The sequence below is a fragment of the Gorilla gorilla genome, chromosome 17, assembly GCF_029281585.2.
Source record: "Gorilla gorilla gorilla isolate KB3781 chromosome 17, NHGRI_mGorGor1-v2.1_pri, whole genome shotgun sequence".
Lineage (NCBI taxonomy): Eukaryota > Metazoa > Chordata > Mammalia > Primates > Hominidae > Gorilla > Gorilla gorilla.
Genome location: NC_073241.2, coordinates 85,094,033 through 85,120,268, shown reverse-complemented (window position 1 = coordinate 85,120,268; position 26,236 = coordinate 85,094,033). Strand labels below are relative to the sequence as shown.

Genomic DNA, 26,236 nt, shown 5'->3' with positions numbered 1-26,236 from the left:
ATTTACACTGTTCTACTTTCCTTAGACGTGTTTTCTTTTTCCAAGCTGCTAATACCAAACAGCCAAAGAACTATGAGCCCAGTTAAGAATGTGAAACTGGATCTTTTGTATATTCTAAGGCCAAGTCTACACAATAGCAAAGTGGCGGATGTTTTGTCTCTACATTGCCAAACATCTGGATTGAATGAAGATTCGACTAAATGGATTTGATGTTCATCTTGTTTTCTTTTTTAAGGGTGTCATTTACTCTTTCTGGCCGTGAAACACCCTTTGATATCAGTAGCAGATTTGAGCACGAAGTCAGCTGTCTACCCAGAGAGGAAAAGAAACGAAGCCTTACTCAATCTTTCCATGAATTTTCTTCTTTTTTCTTTTTCATTATTTTTCCTAAACTCTTTCAGGGACTTCAAGGTTCAGGCCATGTCACTCTACCTAATCCATCAGAAAAGGGCCAGTCAGGTGTTCCTGTTGTCTGCCAACACAATATTGCTTTTCAGCCTCCATTTAAGGGCTACCCCTCTTCCCTGCTCACTCTCCCTCATCAAGGTGGGCGAGCCCCTACTCGTTGGTAATTTCCTCACCCTTCTGGGCTCACACTAAGATAAAGGGAGGCAGCCCCAGCCATCTCAAAGCTACAAATTAAACAAAGCAACATAATGAGCTGCATTTTGTTGAGGGCTCTCCAGGTCCCCCAAATCTTTCTCAAATGTGATTGTTTATAAAATGTTTGATAAAAATAAATGATGCTTTCAATTTAAACAAAATTTCACACTGTTACTGGTTTTAATAACAGTTTTGACAGATGAGATTTTCATCATCTGTTTTTTCTTTGTGAAGCCTTCTTCAATAAACTAAAAATGCTTTAAACTAACAGATGTGACTATAAAGTAAGGCTTGAGTGTGAGACATCAGGAACTAAAGCTTGTCAAATGCTTCAACATAGAAATTTATCCCTAGCTTAAGCATCTCCTGGGGATCAGGAAAGTCAGGAACCTCACGGTTGCTGGTTAACGTGTGAAGCTTGTTTCAGCAGCAAGATGCCGTTTATTCCAAACCGGTCATCTATCTACACTTGTTCCTCCCTATCTGCCTTCTGGATTTCCACTACTTCAGCTATCAGAAACCTGTTAAGAAGTCAGTCCAAATTTGTTGGAGCTGATGTTGACATCTGACAAACTGATGATTCACAATTATTTTTCCATCAGCTCAAAAATTATTTGAATTTTCAGTAATACTGTGTTTACAATAAAGAAGTTATTTTTGCTTACTTTAAAAATATATATATTTATTTATTTATCTTTTAACAGAATTGAAGGCTTGAAACTAAGTACTCTGATTTTGAAATAGCACACTTGCCTCCAAAATAAATGGTTTGGGGCCAGGCACGGTGGCACAAGCCTGTAATCCCAGCACTTTGGGAGGCCTAGGCGGGCAGATCACTTGAGGTCAGGAGTTTGAGACCAGCCCAGCCAATGTGGTGAAACCCCATCTCTATTAAAAAATAATAATAATGCAAAAATACAAAAATTAGCTGGGACTGGTGGGCCATGCCTGTATTCCCAGTTACTTGGGAGGCTAAGGCAGGAAGATCACTTGAGCCCGAGAGGCAGAGACTGTAGTGAGCCGAAATCACACCACCACACTCAAGCCTGGGCTATAGAGTGAGACTCCGTCTCAAAATAAATAAATAAATAAATAAATAAATACATACATACATACATACAAATTTAAAAAAATGGTTTGAAGGATCATCTTTCTTTTTTTTGTGGTGTCTTTTTATGTTTTAAGCTGTTATTCTTGCAGAGAAATACAACATTGAGAAGCATATTGGCAAATGAGTTTAACAACGAAAGTAATCCTAAAGCTTCAGTAAATCAAGGGGTAATATTACAGAAAGAACATTTTTTCTTAAACGTTGTCACATTCTAAATTAAATAACCCTATCACACCAAAAAAGTATATGTTGAAATTTATTGGCATGACCTAACAATTAAAGTAAGAGACTAAGAAATACTGATTTTCATTTCCATCTTTCCCACTAATATATGCATACACACAAACTCACACACATGCAGGCATATACATATATATTTCATTAAGTTATTTAATCCACAATTTTATACTTTCCCTTGAAGTGAACACAAAGCATTTGACTTCCACATGGTAGAGTTAATGACTGAGTTAACGTCACTTCATATCTCACTAGTCTTCTGCTTCTTATAATGTAATCTGTGAATGGGCCATGCACAGTGGCTCACGCCTGTAATCCTAACAGTTTGGGAGGTCAAGACAGGAGGATTGCTTGAGTCCAGGAGTTCAAGACCAGCTTAGGCAATGTAGCAAGACCCCACCTCTATAAAAAAGTACAAAAATTAGCTGGGTGTGGTGGCTTATGTCTGTAGTCCCAGCTACTCAGGGGGCTGAGGTGGGAGGAATGTTTGAGGCCAGGAGGCAGAGGTTGCAATGAGCCAAGATTGCACCACTGCACTCCAATCTGGGAGACAGAGTAAGACCCTGTCTCAAAAGGAAAAAAAAAAAAGAAGAATTATGCTAATGACTGCATTTGTAGGCCCACAAGGCCTCAGTATATGGGCTATCCCTGACAGAAGAAAATCTTGCTCCTCCCTTCTGAAGAGATCTAAGGAAGTTTCCCTGCCAAAAGAGGTATCCGCAAGGATCATGACAGTGTAGGCCTAAGGGACAAAGCTATATTGGACAGACTTTAACCTGAGACAAGCTGGGAGACCTCAAAGCAAGACATTGCTTGAAGGAGCAGAGAGCTTCAATGAGAACAGAGGACAAGATCTGAGAGAAATGCTAAGAACAGCCTCCAGCAAGAGTAGTCAGGCAGTCCAAAGCTAGTGTCCAAAGGTCTTGTCTAGATCAAACTAGGATTGAAAAACAAGTGGAACAAAGTGGCATTGGAGTAGAGGAGAATTCAGAGCACAGGGTCTAGCTGTGTTCACCAGGGAGGAGGCAAGATCTAAGCTCCTGGGAGAGAGACTGGGAGAACCAAGGAGAGTTTCAGAGCTCCAGTCCTTGCTAGAGCCCAGGATTCTGGATACAGTGTCCAGGCTGAGAGCAGCATGGGGGATAAAGCAGGCAGTCAATAGGATGGATTGGGATGTGGTGTGGGAGGGCAGGATGGGGAGGGGTTAGACTCACTGGGACTCAGGCCGCTTGTGCTCGGGCTTCAGTGCTCGTGCCGCACATTGATGCGTAACTATGCATTCATGGGTGTGTCTCCCCTGCTAAGCTCTGAACTCCTTTGAGAGGAGCTGCGTTGTGTCTTTGTTTCTTCAGCACCCATGTAGTCTCTCCACAGAAGAGGAGCTGAATTGGTGCCTCTAAATGAGTGAATACAGGGTCCAGAGTGAAAAATTAGTGAATGAGTAAACATGAAACCACTCTCAAAAGTAGAAGAGCACACATTCTATCTGGCACTTGGAACATACTCTTACAGCAGAATTCTGTCTTTAGATCATAAAGAGAGTTATCTAATGGTGGTGGTGACATGCTTCTCTATATATAAATACCAAAAGACTTAAATTATAGTCCTGTGCCTTTATCTTTTATGGAGGCTACGACCATCTTGACTTTTTCTTACCTGTCAACTGTATAAGGCATGTATTATGGTCAGAAATAGAACTATAAAGAAGATAAATTTAGTGTTAACTAAACTTAACTAAGGCAATTAAGAATATGGCTTTTTTTTTCATTTAAACATATCAGAGACTACTAACCTTATATCATTTCATCCCTTTTTCCAAGCTCTGAACGAACTTGGATCTATTCTTCAACCTTTTCTGCCCCGATCATTGCTCGGCTCAGTTTAAATGATCATTCTTCCTTCTACTAACATCTTTTACCTCTCCTCTGTCTCTCTCTTTGGCTACTTCTTCCTCCTACCTCTAAATATTTTCACTTTCATGTATTTGTCAATCAGCCATTTGCTCATTTAGTCATCCAACAAACATTAATTAAGCTCTATGCCAAGTACTATCCAGCTGTTGAGTATGCAAAGGTAAAAAGATATTATTTTTGCCTTCAAGAATAGCCCAGTACAATGAGAAAGACCCACTTCTACTCATGAAGACATACATAACAGGATAGTGTCTTCTACCACTTTCCTTGTCCTGTGGAAGAGTTCAGTCTAGCTCCAGCTAATGCCTCTTTGGAGAGAAGCAGGGGCTTCCTCTTTTTTTTTTGTTATCACCACCTTGAGCCCCACACCTAGGGTTGTTGTAAGATAGATGAGGCCTGGGCAGGGTCTCGGGAATACACAAACCTAGCTCTAGAGTGCCATATTAAATGCTGCTCAAAGATGGCTCTTACTCATGGTCAATGAGAAGGGCAGCTGGGTGCTAAGTGGGCTTCCATGCACTTCACCAGGGTTGGGGACAGAGAGTGCCTTCCCTGGTAGAGATCTGTAGTTCCTTCACCTCCTGCTCTCTATTTCTATAGTGCATTCTCCCCCTCCTCTTACCCTGCCCCTGGGGATATATAATTAAAACTGTGAACTAGATTAGTCTCTAAAGGCAGCAAAACTCACTCAACAAGTATGCATTCAAGTCTTTCTGATTTACACTAAGACCAGAGGATTTTCAAATATTTTTAGCCTTTGTTCTGGGTGACTCACTGTCTAGCTGTCTAGTCCTGGGATAGGGAAAAGGGATGGTTGCAGAGATCAGGAGGATGTCCTCAGGAAACAAGTAAAGAAATGCAATTACCTCAAGGATAGGGAAAAAAATCTATTAATATATTAAATATATCAATGTATGGAGATATAACCCCTCTGCCTTTTTATGTAAACTGCTAAGTAACAGTGCATTAAATGAGAGAGATGGAGGAACTGGGGGTGGGGACTCCCCACCCAGTCGGCCAGGAGACAAAGCCTTGATCCTGCCAAAGGTTCTAATTCAATTTCTTTCCATACTTTTACTTCTCTGTTTCATGCAAGCCTGCACTTTTCCTCATCTATTCTTTTCTTAATTCCTGCAACCTGGCTTCCATTTTCACTGCAGTACTGAAACTAGGCTCTTAAAGATTACCAAATGCTTCCTATCTGGCAAATCCAGGGGATATTTCTCAGTCTTCACTTTCCTTTGTGTCTCTGAAGCCATGGTCCCTGTGGCAGCCACATGGTCACTAGTACCACGTTCAACATTTGCTTGTCCCCTAACCAAGAAGATTTTGAACAGAAAACCTTGGGTGGCTTGGTTGTGAAAACAGTAGGTACTTAGAAGGATTTTTTCTTTAAGTGTTTTTCGAAACTACACTCTCTTCCCCTAGATTATGATATTCTATCCGAGTGGAGGCAGAGAGGTGGAGAAGTTGTGTCTCCTGTCTGTTGATGATCACTGGTCTACAGAAACAAACTCCTGGAGCCTGAAGACTTCTATTCTAATCTTAGCTTTACAATCTGCCTTTTCATGCAACCTTGGCAAATCACTCAGCAGTTTCATTTTAAAGACAGAGGTGATCACATGTGGGCAGTGGCAAGAAAAAGAAAAAACTGATAGATCACAAACAAAGCTGATGCTCCAGTGCACTGCACTGGTCTGGGTTCAGAGGAGGCTACATAGTCATTTCCAGGACAAGGCCACTCCAGCCAAGAATGAACCATCACACAGTGCACCTCAGGGCCTTAGGAGATGCTGCAACTTTTCTCTCAGTGCAACTCCTGCATCCAGGACAAGGACTGGGAACGAGAATAAAAAGGAGAAGCCAGCAGTAAAAAGGTGGTCTCTGTGGAGCAAGAAACTCTACTTTGACATCAGTCAATTGTTCCACCTACTGTTGCCCATGAGAACAGCCCGTGTGCCAATTTCCTTTGAAAATTTCTAGGCTTCACAAACTTCTCCTTACAGTTTGGAGGCATCAGCTTTCAATCCTCTGTTAAGCTTGTTTCCCCCACTGCAGAAAAAACAACATGTGCAAATGTTTCCCAGTACTTTTCTGCTTAACTAAACAGACCCTTTTTCTTGTTCACATGAGGAATAAAAGAAACTCATTTTTAGTTGAACAGAGCTAGTTCACTTTAAGCTTTCATTAAGACCCATTTTCACTAGTAAATACGTCCATGTGTAATGAAATAACTTTGCAAAATCTAAAGAATTTGTATATTTTTATTGACCAACAATAATGAATGGTCTCTTTTGCTCTTTTGCCTTCCATTGCATTTAAATTTTATTTATTTATTTATTTATTTTTAATACTATCTTCTTTCCTTTTGCCTCTTGAGCACTAATGGTGAATATTCCACCAGGCTTACTCAGTGCTCAGAGCTTTCCCCTTTGTACTCACCACTAGAGACCCCTCGTGTTCAGGACAAGCATTATGACCTCCACAATGATGGCATCTCTATTACTTATTCCCCAGTGGTGCTTCAGTCTTGTAGGGACGTTCAAAATACCCTGGCTTCACCTGAGTGTAGATTCACATTCCATTCAATTCCATAGGAGGAGAAAGAAAAATGAAATGAGTATCTAGTATCTATGAATGATCTCCCTTGTACCGGATTCTGTGCTGATATTTTATACATCATTGTCCCTATTTTTCAAGTTACAGAACTGAAGCATAGAACACTGACCTCACTGAAGCTCACCCAGCTAATAACAAACAAACAACTGATATGGCCAAGTTCCTTGCTGAGATCTGTCTGACCCCCATGCCCGTGAGTTTTTTTTACTATGCTACTTTCCTTGAAAGTACAGCATACAATCAATCATTCCTTCATTTCACTCAAGAAAGGAGATCAACTTCCTTGTATTAAATTTGGAGTTCACATTTTTTGGAATATTAAGAAAATTTTTAAGCCTGCTAATTGATGTCCAGGACTAATTTGCTGAATTTACTGAATATGTCTGGAGAGCTTACCTAGTACTGGTAGCTGTTACACATCTGACTGGCAAAAACAATCAAGACACACTACTGGTCATCAAAAAGGTTGCCATCTTTTTTTCTCTAATTCCAATCTCTGTAACATATGGTCTGCACCACACACTAATCTCCTTAAAATTCCATTTTCATACTAAAAGAACTTTTCTTAAGCACGTACTCTATGCCACGATGTGTGCCTTCTATTTGAGTTACCAAAAAGATTCAGGCACCTCTAACCTCAAGGAACTGACATTTGGGTCATTCCCTCATACAAAACCATCAGTGGCTTCCTGTCAACCACTTTGAACCCAACCTTCTCTGCAAAGCACTTATTCCAGTGTTTAGTCATCCTTCTCTACTCTAAACTCATAAACTATGACTGCCATACCATTTAGTTGTTATAATTGTCTCTCATATGTTAATTTTATCTCCCAGTGACACTATAATCTACTTAAAAGCAGGGCTCATTGCTTACAATCATTCTTTTTGGTCATACACAAGACAAGGGATTACTTCTTTGGCTTTGAATCCAAAGAATTCTTTCATCTTGTGATGATTTAAAGAACTTTAAAAGATTTGTTGATTGGTATTTAAGGATTAAACCCAACAGTAGAGAATTTTCCTCCTGGTTAAAAAATCCACTTAGTTCTTTAATACAAAATAATCACTGAGATTTTTGATAAAAATTGATTTTAAAAGATGTTTGTATGGAAAGAGGAGAGAAAGCATTGTTGGTCATATGACAGCTAAGTTTTCACCTTGGTTCTTTTTAATTATCAACTATCATTTTGGTTTTTCTTTCACCAAATTGCATCTGAAATTTTGCTAGTCAGGCCAAAACTGTATTCCCATTATTCTGATATTTCAGAGAAATGTCAGGCCAAATCCTTGTGCAATTTTCTTATAATAACAATACTCTTATAGTCATCTTATTTAGCTTTTGAGTATGAGAAAAAGGAAATATTTCACTTTAGGCAAAGCTGTAGGGTAAGGGAGCTTGCTTTCTTGACCCCACCCCATTTTGCTATCTGTGCCCCATGGCCTACCTTGGACAGAGCCAGCTGAAAGGACCCAGGAGACTGGGCTTTCATCTGTCCACTGGGCCTGGCTGGCTGCTCCTGATAAGCTTCAGTGGCTAAGAAGTTTGATTTGTTCTGAAGAATACAGCATCTGATGGGGAGCACAATGGGTCGACACTGGCAGGGGAAATAGTATCTACTTCCTAACACATGGCCATGGATGCACTGTGGTCATGAAGGATCTAGGAGCAGGTGGAAACAGAATTCCACAGAGGCAGCCAGCACCAGAAAAGTTGGCCAATAGGTGGATGAGACTTAATCCTTGGCCTATCTGGTTCACAGACTTGGAAATGCAAGACATATCTTCAAGCCAGTGGACTAGAAAACCAGTGAGTCACCATCTCAGCCACACAGATCCAGGGAAACAGATTAAAACTTCAATTAAACAAAATAGGCTCTGCAGTAAGTGTAACTTGGGGCTCCAATAATTCCTAGAAAACGAAGAAAGCTCATCTTGTGAGTAAGACTAAGTGGTCTTCAGGGCTCCAGAAATTCAGGAGTTGGATTCCAGCTTAACTATAGTACTAGTAAACCACAATGCAATAATAATTAGGACACATACATTAATGCAAGACATTATCCTTTCAAGTACATTCTTTTTATTTTTTTCAGAGAGACAGGACCTTGCTCTGTCATCCAAGTTGGAGTGCAATGGCCTGATCACATCTCACTGCAGCCTCCATCTCCTGGTCTCAAGCAATCATCTCATCTCAGCCTCTCAAGTAGCTGGGACTATAGGTGCACACCACCACGCTGGCTAATTTTTAAGTTTTTGTTTTGTTTTGTTTTGTTTTTTTGTAGAAACAAGGTCTCATTATGTTGCCCAGGCTGGTCAACATAAACTCCTGGTCTCAAGAGATCCTCCCACCTCACTCTCCTGAGTAGCCTGGATTACAACCATGTACCACCACACCCAGCCTATAAGTATGTTTTAACTGGAGCCTTCCAAAGTGTCCAACAATGATGCCTAGGGTCAAATGCCAAGGTGGGAGGCAGTTTTTGAGGCCCTCAGTTCACATCTTCTGCTTTTGCCTACTCAGAAGACAGAACCAGCACAGAGATTTACCTGTTCCAACGTGATGTCCATTTGGTTGGTTTTCTTTGCACCAAGGATGCAGGCAGAATAGAATAGCAGAGGGGCCAGCAAACTATGGCCCATAAGGCAAATCTGGCCCACTACTTGGTTTTTGTTTTTTTAAATAAAGCTTTATTGGAACAGAACACCGCAATTTATTTACATATTATGTGGAACTGCTTTCACACTACAGTGGCAGAGCTAAATAGTTGTGACAAAGACTGCATGGCCTGCAAACCCTAAAATATTTACTCTCTGTTCCTTTATGGAAAAAGTTTACCAACTCCTAAGGTAGTGCATAGGGGGGTCAGACTATCCACTAACCTAAGAGCTCTGTTCCTATCCTTACTAAGCAGGTAAGTTTAGGCAAACCACTTTAACTCTTTATGCCTCAGAATTCTCATCATTTAAGCTGTGATAATAATATAATTTCCTTCGTGGAGTAATCAATCCTCTGTATCTATAGGTTCTACATCTGTAGATTCAACCAATCATGAATAAAAAACATATGGGGGAAATATTTTGTCTGTGCTTAACAGGTACAGACTTTTTTTCTTTTCTTTATTCCATAAATAATACACTATAGAAAGTATTTACATATCATTTACCTTATATCTGGTATTATAAATAATCTAGAGATGAGTTTAAGTATACAGGAAAATGTGCATAGATTATATATAAATACTATGCCATTTTCTATCAGGGACTTGAGCATCCACTGATTTTGGTATTTGCGGGGGTCCGGGAACGGTCTCCTACAGATACTGAGAGAAGATTATAGTTACAAAAACTTAATGCAATCATGCATGGAATGTGCCTAGCACAGTGTCTGGCATGTAATAAGTATCATATAATAATTAACAATTATTGCTATCCATCAGGTAACAGCACTTTCAGAATTGTATTCAAGCAGAATTTGTTTCTAATATAGAGCCTATAAAGTAAGTATGCACTCTTGATAAAGGTACCAATACAGGCACTGGCCAAAACCAGTTGAATCTGGATAAGGTACTTGGTTTTAATATTGTCAATATAAAAATTTTTAAGAAGATCACTTACCATTCTTTATTGCTGGGAATCTCCACAGTATCTTGTAAATTGCTTTAAACAGGTACTTAAAGTTTTCTGTTGGACTCTGTCAAATGCCGATAAGGGTCATGAAGGAAAAATTTACATTTCATCAGTATTAAAAATTTATTAACACTCATGAAAATGTATTTTATTGTGCTTTTTTTGATGTTTTATATTACAATCCCTGCCACATACTTTGAAAAAAATTGCTTCACCGTTGCAGCTTAAACCTTCAAATTCTCTCTTCAACTCAGAATGCCATTCATTAAATTCCTACTTCTAAGGAACCATAAATACAGTAATCTAGACCCTGATAAAGGCTTTAAAGTTGTCCCATAGGATACTTGGGGTGGAGAAAGATAGAACATTAGTGTCAAAGAAGCATATTATTTGATTCTCAATATAATTAATAAACTCTTCCTCTCCCCCACAGGAATCTGCTAAATCTCCAATTCTTATTTGCATTGAAGCCAAAGATTTAGTTACCTACCTAACAGAAAAGGGGGGAAAGATCTGAAAACGGCTTTAAGTATTTAGTAGTTTAAACCCTGCATAAATTGGAGATTTGAATAAAAAATCAGCCCTGGTATTTTTCTATGAAAATGGTGAACAGAAGGAATATATGTGCTCAGAGGAATAGAGTTTTATGCCAAACATCAATCAACCCGGCTTTAGAAGACTATTTATAATACTGTGGGGGATCTGGGCAGTTGCACTTCACACTGTGAGGACCAATCCATGACATTAGTGAACAATTGAAGTCTTTACAAATAATTAAAACTCTGTTTGAAAATGGAGATGTTTTCCACAGCTTTCCTGTGTATGCATGATGTCATCGATATTCAAGAGTGTAAATATTGACTAGTTATTGCTGGTAGCCAGAAGGAGCAAAATCCCCTTTGAAATAATAATGTGGAGTGTGTGTATATAACATATACATATGTATGCACACACATATGCATAGAGATGTTAAATATATAGTCATATAGGGAGAGAGAAAATATAGATTTCACTTTATATGACAGTTGAATAGCTATACTTTAAACAACCTATGTTCACTGCCAGTACAGTTCTAGTGTGACTGTGTATGTATGTATGTGTGTGTGTGTATGTGTATGATATGCAAAGAAAATGCAAAAATATTTCTGAAATTTTTTATCTGTGTTTTTGGGTTTTTTTCTTAACATGATAATGAGAGATATTATAAAGCACACCTTTTGTCTTGAAAAAATAACCTCTTCATTGTTTAGATTAGTATCTAGAAATAGAAGATTTTAGAGCTTGCATGGATAGAATTAATAATCTTATCTTATTTTCATAATATTTTAAGCTCACCTTAAATCCTTTTGGGGTGGAAGCAGAGTACCATTAATACATAAATTAAAATCCTGAAAATGGCTCCTTCATTTGACAATTTTTCATTTAAGAGACATGGGACTTAGAAAATTTTTGAGATTTAAAAAAATCCCTCCAGATTATTATTTCAATTGACTTATTTAGCTAAGAACGACTAAAGATATCGGCACACTTGGGAGTGTGAAGATACTGAAGAAACAAAAGCCATTTCCTTTCTCCATGGAGCTTCCAATTCCGAGCCAGACGTAACATACGTGCATGTGCGGGTTTTATCAACTACAGAATTGGGCTGTCTACAAGAAGTTATTGGGTGTTGCAAACAATAAGTGCAAAAAGAGAAAAGGAAGCAATCTGTACAGGTGAAGAACTGACAGGAAAGAGGTAAGCCTCACCTATGACAAAATGAATTGTGGGTGCTGGATCACTGGAGTAGGAGAGAGGATGGCAGTGCAAATCAGAGAAATGTCATTAAAAAGGGGGGGGTGTGTACACACAGTAAGTTGGGAGAAATAAAAATCAGAGAGTAGAATGAATTTGAGACTATGAACTAGATTAATTAAGATTTATGATCTTGGCCAGGCGTGGTGGCTCATGCCTGTAGTCCCAGCACTCTGGGAGGCTGGGGCAGGTGGTTAACCTGAGTCCATGAGTTCAAGACTAGCCTGGACAACATGGTAAAACCTTGTCTCTACAAAAAAAATAAAAATAAAATTCTAACAATTAGCCAGCTGTGGTGGTGCACACCAGTAAGTCCCAGCTACTCAGGAGGCTGAGGTGGGAGGATCACTTGATCCTGGGAGGCAGAGGTTGCAGTGAGCCATGATGGCACCACTGCACTCCAGCCTGGGCGACACAGCAATACCCTGCCTGAAAAGAAAAATTAAAAATTAAAAAAAAAGACTTATGGTCTTATGAGTGGGCTTTCAGTTCCATTTTTGGCTTTACAAGATTCCCACTCAATCAAAATTACACATACAAAATGGAGTGAAGAAAAGCTTTGCATTTACTTAGGAGGTGAAAGAACCATGATAATGTTGGCCCATCCATTTTAACTATGTTAGTGAACATTAAAGTTTGCTCCTTTAAGTGATTTGCCCATGTGTAGGTAGGGAATGTATTTCACACATCTTTTAGACTCTCCACTGTATGGACCAAGAGCAGGACTGACTGACTACACGTTGATAAATTGTTTCAGGCCACTATACTGGATATACTGAATAGACTGAGTGAAATCTCCCCCACGATCTTCACAGATGACTGGAGTCCACAGAAGTCCCTGACCCCCAGTGTTAAAGAGGCCATTATGAATACAGGTTATTATTAGGATAGGAGATATTGTCTGGAATTAAAGTCACCACCGGTCAAATTGGCTGGTACCAGATTCCTGTGATATCTTTGTGCTGTCAACACATACAAAGAGAAGTGTGTGAAAATTATTCAGTCAAAGAATAACTAGCCTACAAAGGGAACAATTCTGGACAAAAAGTAATCCCGTTTGATTCCAAGAGTAATCCTGTCCGCAGGACAGCTTGGCAAATCCCCCACTTGAAATTTTGTTTTAGAAACATGTTCTCTGACAAGGCAAGAATTCCTCCTAAGATGACATATAGAATTCAGGCCCGAAGCCTGGAAGTCTTGCTCTGAGGCCCATCAGCATGGAAACAGGCCTTTTTAAAGGAAATAATCCAGATATTTTCTTTTTCCTGATGCCTGTGTAGACGTGTTTCCTTGCAGCTCCTTTCAGTTGGACTGAATGCGGGAAAGCACCAGGGGGAGCTCACACATCTTCCTTCTTTTTCTCCCCCTCTTACAGAAGGTTGGCTCTTGTATCCTAGCAAAAGGGTGGGTCAAAAACAACAACATGCATGAAATGATTCACAAAGGTAAACAAAGGCAATTCGTTCTGTAAAAATACTCTAGATTCTTTCTGAGGACTGGGCACTACACTGCTCATAGTGGGCACCTAAAGTCAGCATTCAGCCAACTCAGCGGGCTTTAAGATGGAGACTCTTAAACCTCCTGCATCAAAAAGACATAAGGGAATGTCCCTGAGAAGTGCCTGTGTCTCCTTTTAGGAGAGAGAGAGAGATTGATTCTGCCTCCTTGCAATTCGAACCGGCATTTTCCAGAACACTCCAATTTGAATCATAGTGGAGGGTCATGGGAGGGATTTGGCACAGGGGAGTCTTGGGTCTTTGGTTTTCCACATTGATCAATGGGATTGATTTTTTCTGTTTTTGTTTTTGTTTTAAAAGAAGAGAATTAGTTCCTTTTTCTGTCTCCAGGATTGAAAACATGAAGGCAAAGAAGAGAAACTCACAATATGTCATTAACTTTGGGTTATCAATATTAGTGGAAAGAATCAATGGTGCAAAGAATCCTAAAGGACTAGATAATCCGCATATTCGACTTCCTGATTATGTGTTACTGACACTAACATTTCGGAGTGTGGAGACCCTGCCCCATCTGGGGAGAGGGAGAGACAAAGACCCCCTGCTTCTGGTACTTGATTCACACATAATGCCCTCCATGTACTGCTTTCAAGAAATAACCTGTTTCTAATCTTAAATTTCAATCTACTGATCACAAAATCATAGAGATACTAGCCTTGAAAGAGACTTCATGAGACCATGTGACCAACTTTCTGACGCAGGTTGAGATATCATTGTTTTGCATTTTATTTTATAGAGGAAGTCACTGAGATTCAGAAAGGAAAATTAAAGAGGCCGGGTCTCAGTTGAGTGATTTTTCTCCGTAGATTAAAAAATGCATTCAGTATCCAGTTCCCCTTCCCCACCTACTCCTCCTAATAAGGCTGTGAATAGCGTTTTTTATATCCCAAGTCTAAACTTTGAGCCATTGGCAACCCTTAGGAGGAAAGAGATGAATCATAAGGGATTGTGGAATCATTAGAAATTGAGGTAGCTGAACATCTGGGGGAACGCTGGGCTTGATTCAAAACTCCTATCAAATGTGGGTTTCTCCTGGGTGGGAGGCCGCTGAGCCGCAGGGAAGCTGCGGGGCCAGCCGAGGAGCCGGCCGCGTCTTGGGTCCCCAGTGTCGCGCGACAGCACGACCCGAGACACCGCACCTGGGGCTGGTGCCAGGCAGAGGCCCTGCGTTGCGTGGCCGGCGGCAACAGCGCCTGGCGGTCGGTTCCGGGCGGGGCTGCAGGCGCCGGGTTCCCGCGGCCGCGAGGCGGGGCTGGAGGGCGCTGCGGGCTGCGCGGAGGCTGCGGGGAGCGCGGGGAGCACGCGGAGCCCGACTAGCAGGGAGATCGCGTCGCGCCGGGCACAGGCAGGAGACCCGCGCTCTAGGAGGGCGCAGCGAGAGGCGCACTGCGGACCCAGGGGTGCGGTCCCGGCCGCCGTGCGGGGACAGGCTGATTCCCCGCCGCCGCCCAGCCAAGTCCGCGCGGGGTGCTGGCGGAGATGTCGCATGGGAGGCTTCTTCAACGAGGTGCAAATCCAAGCCACCTCGCCTGAGTGAATGAAGGGACGGCGCGGGGCGCGGGTGGGGTTCACCGTGACAAAAGCCCAGTACCTGGTTCAAACTTTTTTTTTTTTTTTTGCCCGCAGGATTAGAACATCCGAGATTAAAATGCCTCACACGTCAGTGCAGCAGAATTTCCCAGCGACTTCGGTGGCGGGAGAGCAGCACCTCTCAGGCACAGCTGTGCGCATCCCTCGGGCCCCACCGACCGCACCATCTGACCGCGGGAAACGAAATCTGAGCTCAGGAATTTGAACGGCCCCACGCACGTTCGTTCCCGGATAAATCTCCTAGAGGACCGTGATTTTTCCACTTAGAGATTATTTAGGGAGATGTCCTGGATGGGATAGGTAGACAAATGGCGGCCCGAGGAAAATGCAGGAAACTCTACATTGTAGACGCTTAAGCACCAACTGTCTGGGCCCCGGGGCAGGGGACGGGAGACACTATCCACCGGAAACATCACACCCCCGGGGCTCCTGGCATTTTCTACATCAGTGAATGTGCCAGCGAAGAAGAGTGTGGGGACATTTTCTGAACATAGAATTCATATTCCTGAAACGTTAAGTCGTGAAGTGGGTGCTTCAGCTGTCCCCCAGCTTTAGGATTTTAACCCAGCTTTGTTTTTAATCACCAAGAGTTATTCCTTATAATCAAATCAGCAAAAACGTTCAATTACCTATTACTGGTTGAGAAAGATTCCGTTCCCCCGGCTCATTGTATCGCTTCTCGGATCCAAGATGTTAATTATTGGCAAGGCATTCGCAGGGGGTTAATATGGCCCCCCTCGACACCTTGCCTCGTACCAGAGACACCAAAAGCTGTTGCTGAGGGATAATGGAGAATGGGAAAAGCTGGTCATGAAAAACCTCTTTTATTCTTACTTGCAAGCTACCCTTTTGACATTCTTTTTTTGACACTAAATGGAGATTACTGAATTGATAACTTTTGGGTTTTCTCTGTCACACTGGGTTTTTTTTTCCCCCGTTTGTTTGGAAGGTTTTTTTGGTTTTGGGGGGAGGGGAAGGGGGAAGTGGATAGGGAGATGGAAGAGTGTTCTGTTACTGGTTTTACCCAAATCCTGTTAGGTCTTGTTCTTCAGTGTAATGTAGAATGGAGAAGTTGCATAAGTACATGATTGACAAACAAGGTCTCTTAGAAGAGAGTTAAGGAGTAGGGAATATAATGTGTCCTGGAGAAAAAGAAAAAGAAAACCCTTAGTATGACACACTGGCCTTTAAATAGAGGACACATGAATATGCAAAGGAGAGGCACGTGTGAAATAACGTGCGCCTTGCTGAGCCCTCCCGCCCCCACCCCCCATGTATCAAGAACTTTACTTACATTATCTCATCTAATTCTACCCACAACCCAAGAGGAAGGGCGATACTTTTAATTCGGGTTTTTACAGACGAGAAATTTGTATCTCAGAGGCCCAAAGTAAATTGCCTGAGGGCATATAGCTACTTAGGACAGAATTAGAATTGATTACAGAGTCAAAAATTCTTTGAGAATTAATGTTTTAAACTCTCGATTAGTTACCAAGGGAATCTGAGAAATTAATTAACTTTTGGGGGGATCTTTAGATTAGTGGGGAAATTATGTTAAGCCCAAAGAAAGACAAGCCCGTGAATTTTCTTGTTATCTACGAAGTGGTTTGGGGAAAGGTGTGACAATTTGAGAAAACTGAAAAGTGCTGAAATTCCTTTAATAAGGTTCTATTTAAACTGATAGAGCTACCAGATACAATTAGGCAGATATCCATTTTCTTCTGGAAGCTTCTATTATTTGAGGAGAAAACTGAAAAGCTTTAGACTGTTTCAAATTAAGGACAATTTGAATTTTAGTTGGAAAGCGGATAAACTATCTGTATGATTGAGTTTAAAAGGCATGGAAAGGCTATTATGAAGTATTGATCCCACTCAGTGAGAGCAAGCACAGCTTTCAAATGATACAGATCTGGCTATGAATTTGAATGGTGACTGTGCCTAGCTGTGTGACCAAGGGCAACTTTCTTAACCTCTCTGGGCCTCTGAGTCCTCGTCTTTAAAATGAGACAAATAAGCCCTTGCAAGACGCTTGTGATGATAAAATAAAAGAGTATGGGTGAAAGTCCTTAACAGAATGCCTGATATGTAGCAGATACTCAACAGAGTTAGCAATGTTTCATTTAATTAAAGCATTTGAGAGCAGGATAGGGAGCACCACTAACTTCAGCTCTTCAACAATTTTGCCTGGGGCTGGCTCTGGGGAATAGACTTGGATTCTCACGAGTATGTGAATCTTCAGTTACTTCCTTGAAAGGACAGACAGTTATAAAAGCAAGCAGTGAAGTCTGGGAAGGTGGAGGAGAATGGTTATGGAAAGTTATCCCCACATCATAAGTCTTCCTGATCTTGAGATCAAACAACAACACTTTCAGAAACAGCAAGAAATTAAGGCTGAAGCAAAATACCCCCTGTATAATTTTTAAGTCAGTTAATAATGAAGGTGTAAATAAAACAGAAATGTCTCTGTTCTTACTTAAACCTTGAACAAATAAGGGATTTTTTTCTTTAGTGTTTTTTAATAGAGATATTTTAATCATTTTTTAAGACACAATTTTTGCCTAGTTACTGTTTACTAACTGCCCTGCCAAAAATTAGTTATTACTTCAGGACTTATGTTTGAATAGAACTGCAAAATCCTGCTTTAAAAAGTACTATGAAACAATTCATCAAAATGTTTTCCTCTGATACTTTTTACCAGGTAAAGGCAAGATTACTTCTGGAGATTTTCTTTGAAAATAATGATTTTTTTTTCCTGATTATGAAAGTAATACACATTCATTATGGACAATTTAGTATAAAATGAGAGAACAAGCTATAAAGAAGCAAACGAGAACACCCTTATTCTCACCAGTAAGAGTTAACCACTTTTAATATTTTGATGATTTCTTTCAGTCTTTTTACCCTTTATTTTTTTAGCCTTGGTACGAACCTATGGAGTATAAAATTGTGCATTCTTGTTTTTATATTTATTTTCTCCCATGTAACTAAAAAGGATCTGTAACATTTTTAGTGACTGTCTAATTTTATATCATACCAATATATTAGTATCATTTTTTAAGAAACAATAGAGAATTCTCTATTGTTGAGTGTCTGTGAGTCCCAGTTTTTTCTATTGTAAATTATGCTAAACGAAAATCTGTGTGCATAAATCTTTGAGTTTAAGATTATTTCGTTAAGATAGACTTCTATAACAAGAATTACTAGGTTCATATAGTACTTCTAATGCTTTTGAAATATATTGTCATATTGATTTTAGCAGTTTTCAGTCCAAGCAGCAATAGATGAAGAGAGCTGTTCTCTCCTAATGCCTCTAGTCGTAGTGACTGACACCACAGCCAAAAAAACAAAAAACAAAAAACAAACCCAAATCTTTTCTAATTTGATAGGCTAAAGAAAAGATTTTGTTGTTTTATTTGTATTTTGGGAGGGCTACTGCCATTGAACAGCTTTTCCAGATGTTCATTAGCCATTTTCTCTTTTGTGAACTATCTATTACTGTCCTTTGCCTGTTTTTCTATTGAGGCCTTAATTTTTTTAACTCTATTTATATAAACCCCACGTATCAGCCCTTTGTTGTAATTGTGGCAGTTTTTTCCCATTTTACTTTTTGCATTTTAATGTTATTCATGATTTTTGATACATAAAAATGTTAAAGATTTATTTAGATAAATGTATCAAGTATTTTTTAATTTTTTTATGTTGCTCTACAGAAAATCACCTAGATATTTACCTATTTTTTTCTACTTGCATTTTTATGAGCTTGTTTGTTTTTACATTTAAGTCTTTATTGCTTTTGTACTTTATTGCATTGTGAGTTAAGAATCTGATTTTTCCCTCAAATAGCTAGGCAGTTTTTCCAATACCGTCAACTCAGTGTCCATCTCCCCCTAGCTGATTTACTGTGCCTCCACATCAGAGACCTCTTTTGGTTGATAAAGATGCAGGGATGCTCTTCACAGTACAGTTATTAACAGCCAGAGCAATATATGAGGAGCAACTAATCGGAACCAGTCATAAGCATCAGATTGGGCCAGCAAGCACATCCCAGGTGAGGACCAAAATTGCAAATGGGACCTAAAAAGTTCCTGCATGCAATAAAAGTGGTTTCCTTTCAAAGAAGGATATGTTTAAATGAACTTAACATGTTTAAAGGGGGACTCTCCTGTAAGTTTCATCTGGAGCATGTGGAGTTTACATTAGTTTCATTGTGTTCATTCAACAAACACTAGTTAAGCCACCCCTATGGACAGGTTCTGTTTTGGTACCTCAATAGGTGAGAGAGAGAGAGAGAGACTCTAAACACACAGACAGATAGATGATAGATAGACAGATAAATAGATAGATAATCTCCCTATTTCTCTCTTTCTGTGTGTGTCTTTCTCATATTGTCAAAAAATGCTACTGAACTCAGTGAAATTCATATTAAGTGGTAGTACCAATTTTCTATTATTGATGTCACATCATTTCTCTTTCATTACAATAATTGTTACTGTTCTTTGGGATACATTCCTGGTCAACTCATCCTTTCCTAATATGACACAAATTGCATCTGCCAGTAATTTGGTCTGCTTATTTGAAAAGTTGATAGACATTGTAAGTCTTTGGTTTGTCCATCTGTTCTCATAGTTTGTCTGCTCCTTAAAGAATTGGATTATTTGCTACACTTTTCAGGTGGCTTTATTTTGCATATATTTCTGAATTTTCTTTTTCATGATAACAATACCAGAAGGATGTCCCAATTTTACATTCTATCTTTCCTTTTGCTTTGAAATAATTTAAATCACTTCAAGAAAGATTAATAAAGAAATTATATTTCTATCGAATCTTTATGCAATTAGGTTACTGAACTTTTGAAATCAAAGGAGGAAATCAGATTTTGTGGTTTTGCCCAGTATAATATAGAATGTCAATGTTGTTCTATTATAAAAATTATAATATTCTATATATTATATTCTTATATTAGAACAATACTATTCTATATATAATATTCTAATATAAGAATAAGACAGCAATAGACCAATTGTTCCTGTTAAGGAAGACTTGTTGATTCACTGGTGCCCACCCATTGTAGATGGGGTGAGAGGATTGGGACTCTGCTGGGATCTGACATCTGGGAATTCCCAACGGTCCAACATTGGATGGACAAGTGGAGCAGAAGAATCCATCATTAGGAGGAACAAAGGGTGAGGAATTCAGGGGTCAATTGTGACTCCAGAGCCTGGAAAATGAACAACAACCATGAGACTGCTACCAGAGCCAGACTCTATCCCAGGGAGAAAGAGTGTACAGAACCAAGCAGGTCCTTGCCACAGAGCATGGGAGAGAAACGGGACCCCAAAGTGTCTATGAATTGACCGAAAATGAGGAGGAAAATGTTGACGTCATCCAATTAGCAGAGATTAACCAGATTAGGTTTTCTGGCACTTGGCAGAATGGTAACTCAAAATAAAAACTGAGTTTAGTAAAAAACAATACAGATATTTTACATTTCTTGGTCATCTTGATTATCACAATGACACTAGTATGGGCCCTAGGTATAGACATTTATTTTTGTGCAGTGTAAACCTTGCTGTGTTCAAGCGTGACTACAGTACTAGATTCCCGCCATTCCCTGAAAGGTTAACCTGTTCTTGCTGGGGACTGAGTTCTCTCCCAATGCCTGTTCTGAAACAGCACATCAACTGCAATCATGGTGCTGTCACTTACCTTTCCCTAACCAACCTCTTGAAAGTCTGAATTTCCCATCCCCCAGATTGTATTCCTATGGAGTGAAATGATAGCCTTGATTCAGTTTGAGTTTGTCATTCCTCCTTCAACACAGAGACTCAGACTATTAGTTACTTCCACTCTCAAAAGAGAAAGCTGCCAAGAAGGGGGTTAGAAGCCTAACGAAAAAAAATTATTTTCATGCATCCCCAGTAATGGTAGATTTTTGTTGACATGCAATATAATCAATTCCTGTTGCTTTTCTGGATGGCTGGGCCCAGTAATTTATACCAGCTTCTGATCCCCTTAAGCAACTTGGTCCCACTTATGTGAACACACTATATCATCTCTACAGAATACACTGTGGTATTTATAGTCCCACAGACTTAGGCTGTGGAAGTACTCTTATTTCATTTTGTTCTTAACAATGTAATCTGGGCATTTTATTCTTAAACAGCTTCAATACCTTGCTGACTTTGAGCTTGTGGCTCACTAAGACCTTCAGGTCTTTCTAACAAGGACAATTGTAAAGCTACTATTCCGGGGACCCTGGTATTTGTTACGTTTATTCAATATTTATTCAATTATTTAAAAAACTATTATTTTGTTTCTGATCAATAAGGTAATGTATGCTTGCTGTAGAAAAACTGGACAGTTCAGAAAAGCATAAAGATGCAAATAAAAATAGTTCACCCCCATCACTTTGCATACATCTTTTAACATTTGCAAATATGCTACATATATTGTTCAGTAGTCAATTTTTTTCACGTAGCAATATATCATGCCATTAAATATTCTGCAAAGAATGATGCTTTTGGTTAGAATTTTAAACCAAAGTATTCCACTTCTAGAAATTTACCTAATAAATAGTTATCATTGCAAATACTTATCTACAAAGAAGTTTATAGCAGTTTCATTTATAATAATAAATAATTGACATAATACAAAAATATCAAGAGTAAATATTTACCTAAACAATGAAGTACAATGCAGCCGCTAAATTGTTTTTAAAATAATATTTTATAACATAAAAAAGTTGTATCAATGAATTAAGAGAAAAAGAAAATTATAAAACTGTATATACAGCATTTACTTTTTAAATAATATGTAATTATATCTATTAAGAAGATTAGATGGCACAAAAGCTAAAATGGTTACATCTGGTTGAAGGAATCATAAGTGATTTTTTAGTTTTGCTTCGAGACTCTATTTTTCTAAATGTCTAATAATGTATATGTATTATAATTGTAATAAAAATATTTAATTCATTAATTTAATAAATGATATTTCACCACTTAAAGCTACCATAATTTATTTAATTAATTTCCTCAAGCTTGGACATATAGGAAGTTTGTAATAAATAATGCCACATCATGAACACCACATTCATCTCTGGAGGTAAAGAAGTAAAGACATTGGGGGAAAGATGAATAAAGGGTATATCTCTATCAATAATGATTTATACTTTCTCTGGATGTTGGTGTATCAGTTCATTCTCATGCCTCTAATAAAGACAAACCCAAGACTGGGTAATTTACAAAGGAAAGAGGTTAAATTGACTCATAGTTCAGCATGGCTGGGGAGGCCTCAGGAAAGTTACAATCATGGCAGAAGGGGAAGCCAACATGTCCTTCTTCACATGGTGTCAGAAAGAAGAATGAGAGCCTGCACAAAGGGAGAAGCCCCTTATAAAACCATCAGATCTTGTGAGAACTCACTTACTATCATAAGAACAGTAGGGGGGAAACCACCCCATGTTTCAATTATCTCCACCTAGTCCCGCCCTTGACACATGGGGAGTATTACAATTCAAGATGAGATTTTGAGTGGGGACACAGCCAAACTATATCAGTTGGGTACATGGATGTTCACTGCATTAATCTTCATGCTTTTTGCATGTATTAAATAGCTCGTAATAAATTTTAAAAACAATACTATAGTGAGCCATTTATATATACATATATAGATAGATAGATAGATAGATAGATAGATAGATAGATATACTAAACATACATTTGATTATTTCTTTAAAATAATTTGCTAAAAGTAGAACTACTGAGTAGAAATGGAAAAAAATATTTAAAGCTTTTGAAGTATATGCCAAATTGCCCTCTAGGAAGCCAGAAACAATTTATAGCCCACTGGCAGAATACCTGTGTTTGTTTTTTATCTCATCTTTGCAAAAAAATGTCCATTATTATGTCTTAGTCTTTGCAAAATTGGGGGATAAAAATTACCCCTATTGCATTAAGCTGAATTTCTTTGATTAGTAGTGAGGAAGACATTTTTGTCTTTATTGGTCATTTATCTTTCTTTTTAATATATTTTTTATATTTTTCCTGCCACTTCTTTTGCCCATTTTTCTGTTGATTGGGTATTATTAATTATTAATCTTTATAATATTAATAATATCATTCACAGCTGGTAATCTGCTTTGTATTTTTGGTATAAGGTATTTTGATGTATGAAAGTTTTATAGTTTATATAATGCAATATAGGGAAATTTTCTTTCATGATTTTTTTCTTTATCTGAAAGTTTAGAAAGGCCATATCTTTGATAATACCACATACACACTCATCTACAGATTTTTTCTAACTTATTGTTGGTTTTGTATTGTTTTATATTTAGCTCTCTAAGCTATCCACGTGTATGGTGTAAAAATCTAACTACATTTTTACTGAAGTAACTGGATCACAATATTTCAGGACCCTCATTTTAAAAAAAATAAATAATTTCTATTTTTATGCATTTCCTGTTTTGAAATGCTCTTTTACCAATTACTAATACTAGAATCTATTTCTTGGCTTCTCTTTTCTTTTCTTTTTTCCTTTTTATTAAAAAAAACCAACATCTCTCCAACCTGTAGCCCCCAGAAACCACTATATTTCTTGGCTTTTTATTCTGTCCATATGCCTGTCTCCTTCTGCACAGATCACCTTGCTATATTTTATTTATTCTACCTTTATATTTTTCTACGCCATAAAATTAACTTCCCTTCATAATTCTTTCTTTTCCTATTTCTCCTTGGTTTGGTTAACTATTTCAAATGAAATTTCAAATCATTTTGTTATGTTACAAAAATATTCTTCTGGGCTTTTCTTGGAGTGGCATTTAATCTATACATGAATTGGGAAGAATGGTAGCTCACGTAATATTGATCCTTCCAGTGTCAAAATATGGAATGACTCTCCATTTATTCAAGTTGTACTAATTGGTCTTGAGTTAATTTTTATAATTTTCTTCATATAGGTCCTAAACATTTATGCTAAAATTTACTTCTAGATATAAATGTGACTTTAATATATTACAAAGATGGAATTTTCAGTAAGCATTAGGAAAATACCTAAATATTTATGGGGGAAAGCCATCTCATACCATTCAAAAAGGCAGAACTCAAATGGATTAAGCATTTAATTTAACTTAATTTTATTTTACTTTTGAGATGGAGTCTCGCTCTGTCGCCCAGGCTGGAGTACAGTCGCGTGATCTCGGCTCACTGCAAGCTCTGCCTCCCGGGTTCACACCATTTTCCTGCCTCAGCCTCCCGGGTAGCTGGGACTACAGGCGCCTGCCACCATGCCTGGCTAATTTTTTGTATTTTTAGTAGAGACGGGGCTTCACCGTGTTAGCCAGGATGGTCTCCATCTCCTGACCTCGTGATCCACCTGTCTCGGCCTCCCAAAGTGCTGGGATTACAGGCGTGAGCCACCGCACCCGGCCTAAATTTTCTTTTAAAGAGGAAAGAATACTGGAAGTAACCATTTAAACACGTATTCTACTCTGATTGTAGTGAAGCCTTTCTGTAGCATGATTCTAAAACTAGTTGCCACAAAGAAAAAGAGAAAAAGATGGAATAAGTTTTAAAACTAAAATTTTTAAAGATTCCCTAGAGAAAAACATGCTATATATGATTAAAGGTAAATAACTAACTGGAAAAAGTATGTTTAGTATAGAAAGTATTTCTCCAAATCAGCAAGAGAAAGATGTAAAAGGAGGAGGAGTGGACAAGAAGATGTGATCAATGGAAAAGAAAAAAAACAGCAAATAGGCATTTGAAAGATGACAGTTCTATTCCTAATGAAATAGCAGGCCAGGCCCGGTGGCTCATGCCTGTAATTCCAGCACTTTGGGAGGCCAAGGAGCACAGATTACCTGAGGTCAGGAGTTCGAGACCAGCCTAGCCAATACAGTGAAAGCACGTCTCTTACTAAAAAAAAAAAAAAAAAAAAAAAAAAAAAAAGCCAGGCATGGTAGCGGGTGCCTGTAATCCCAGCTACTTGGGAGTCTGAGGCAGGAGAATCACTTGAACCCGAGAGGCAGAGGTTGCAGTGAGCCGAGATTGCACCACTGCACTCCAGCCTGGGAGACAGAGCAAGACTCCTGCCCGTAATCCCAGCTACTTGGGAGGCTGAGGCAGGAGAATCACTTGAACCCAAGAGGCAGAGGTTGCAGTGAGCCGAGATTGCACCACTGCCCTCCAGCCTGGGAGACAGAGCGAGACTCCGTCTCAAGAAAAAAAAAGAAAGAAAGAAATACTAATTGAAACCACAATGAACTAGCACTTTACTTCCATTATTTCATTGTGAAAGATCTTTTTAAACGTGATAATAATCAGGGTTAGGTAACATTATAGAAAAACAAGCACTCACACAATGCTGAGAGATTGTGAATTGACACTGTCTTTTTGAAGGGCAAATAGCCAGATTTAACAAAGTAAAAATACGCCTGCAATTCGACCTACCAATTTTATTTTCAAGAATTATAACTATAAATTGTTCCAAAAGATATAGACAGATGTTTATTGCAGCACTGTTTGTATCATTGCAGCATTGCTTATAATTTTGAAGAATGAGAACAAAAAAAAATTGCGTATGTCAAGAGAGGACCCAATGTAGCTGAATTTTGAGCACAGAAGTGACAAATTGGAATTAGATATTAAACCACTTTTGCATTTTTAAAATAATTCCTACTCTGATGATTACAATTCCTTTACATTACTATATTAATTTGCTAGTACTATATTTAGAAAATGTTTGCATTTACACTAAAATTGTGCTTGTTAAATTTTTAACTCATTTCAGTATAAAATCATGATGATTTATTTATCTTCATTTATTTTCTGAATTTCACTTTGTTAGTTTTTATCCCTTTTCAATCATTTTAAGATTATGTGTGTGTGTGTGTGTGTTTGTTTTTGGAGGGAGAACAGCCTTGTGCTCAGTCAAAAAAAAAATTGTATTTCCTAACCTCTCTTACAGCTAAGTGACTAAGTTCAAGGCCATAAGCTACAGTGGAAAGTTTGTGGGTACTTCAGGAAAGGCTTTTTAATGGGAACTAAAGCGGGTGGGAGGTATACCCATTTCTCCCTTTTCCTTCTTTCTTCCTCCTTCCTAGAATGTAAATGTTATGGTTGAAGCTCCAGTAGTTATTTTGGATGATGAAGTAATTTTGAGAATGAAAAGAAAGATGGTGGAGAAGAAAGAGAGATGAAGACTGAATCTTTGGTGACTATGAAGATATCTGT

The 26,236-nt window shown here is 38.7% G+C and overlaps 1 protein-coding gene across 1 annotated transcript; it reads left to right on the top strand.

Annotated features, from left to right (window-relative positions):
• Positions 1-14,434: 14,434 nt before the first annotated feature.
• LOC115931425 (uncharacterized) lies at positions 14,435-19,825 on the top strand. Its single transcript, XM_031003606.3, has 2 exons — positions 14,435-14,922; positions 15,042-19,825. The coding sequence occupies exons 1-2, from the start codon at positions 14,435-14,437 to the stop codon at positions 15,208-15,210; spliced, it is 657 nt and encodes a 218-aa protein (XP_030859466.2). The 3' UTR covers positions 15,211-19,825.
• The last annotated feature ends 6,411 nt before the right edge of the window (positions 19,826-26,236 follow it).

Excerpts from the sequence above, each read along its gene's own strand:
- LOC115931425 (XM_031003606.3), top strand. The coding sequence starts at position 14,435 with ATGTGGGTTTCTCCTGGGTGGGAGGCCGCTGAGCCGCAGGGAAGCTGC. Across the intron at positions 14,923-15,041 it reads TGGGAGGCTTCTTCAACGAG|GATTAGAACATCCGAGATTA; the intron begins GTGCAAATCCAA and ends TTTTGCCCGCAG.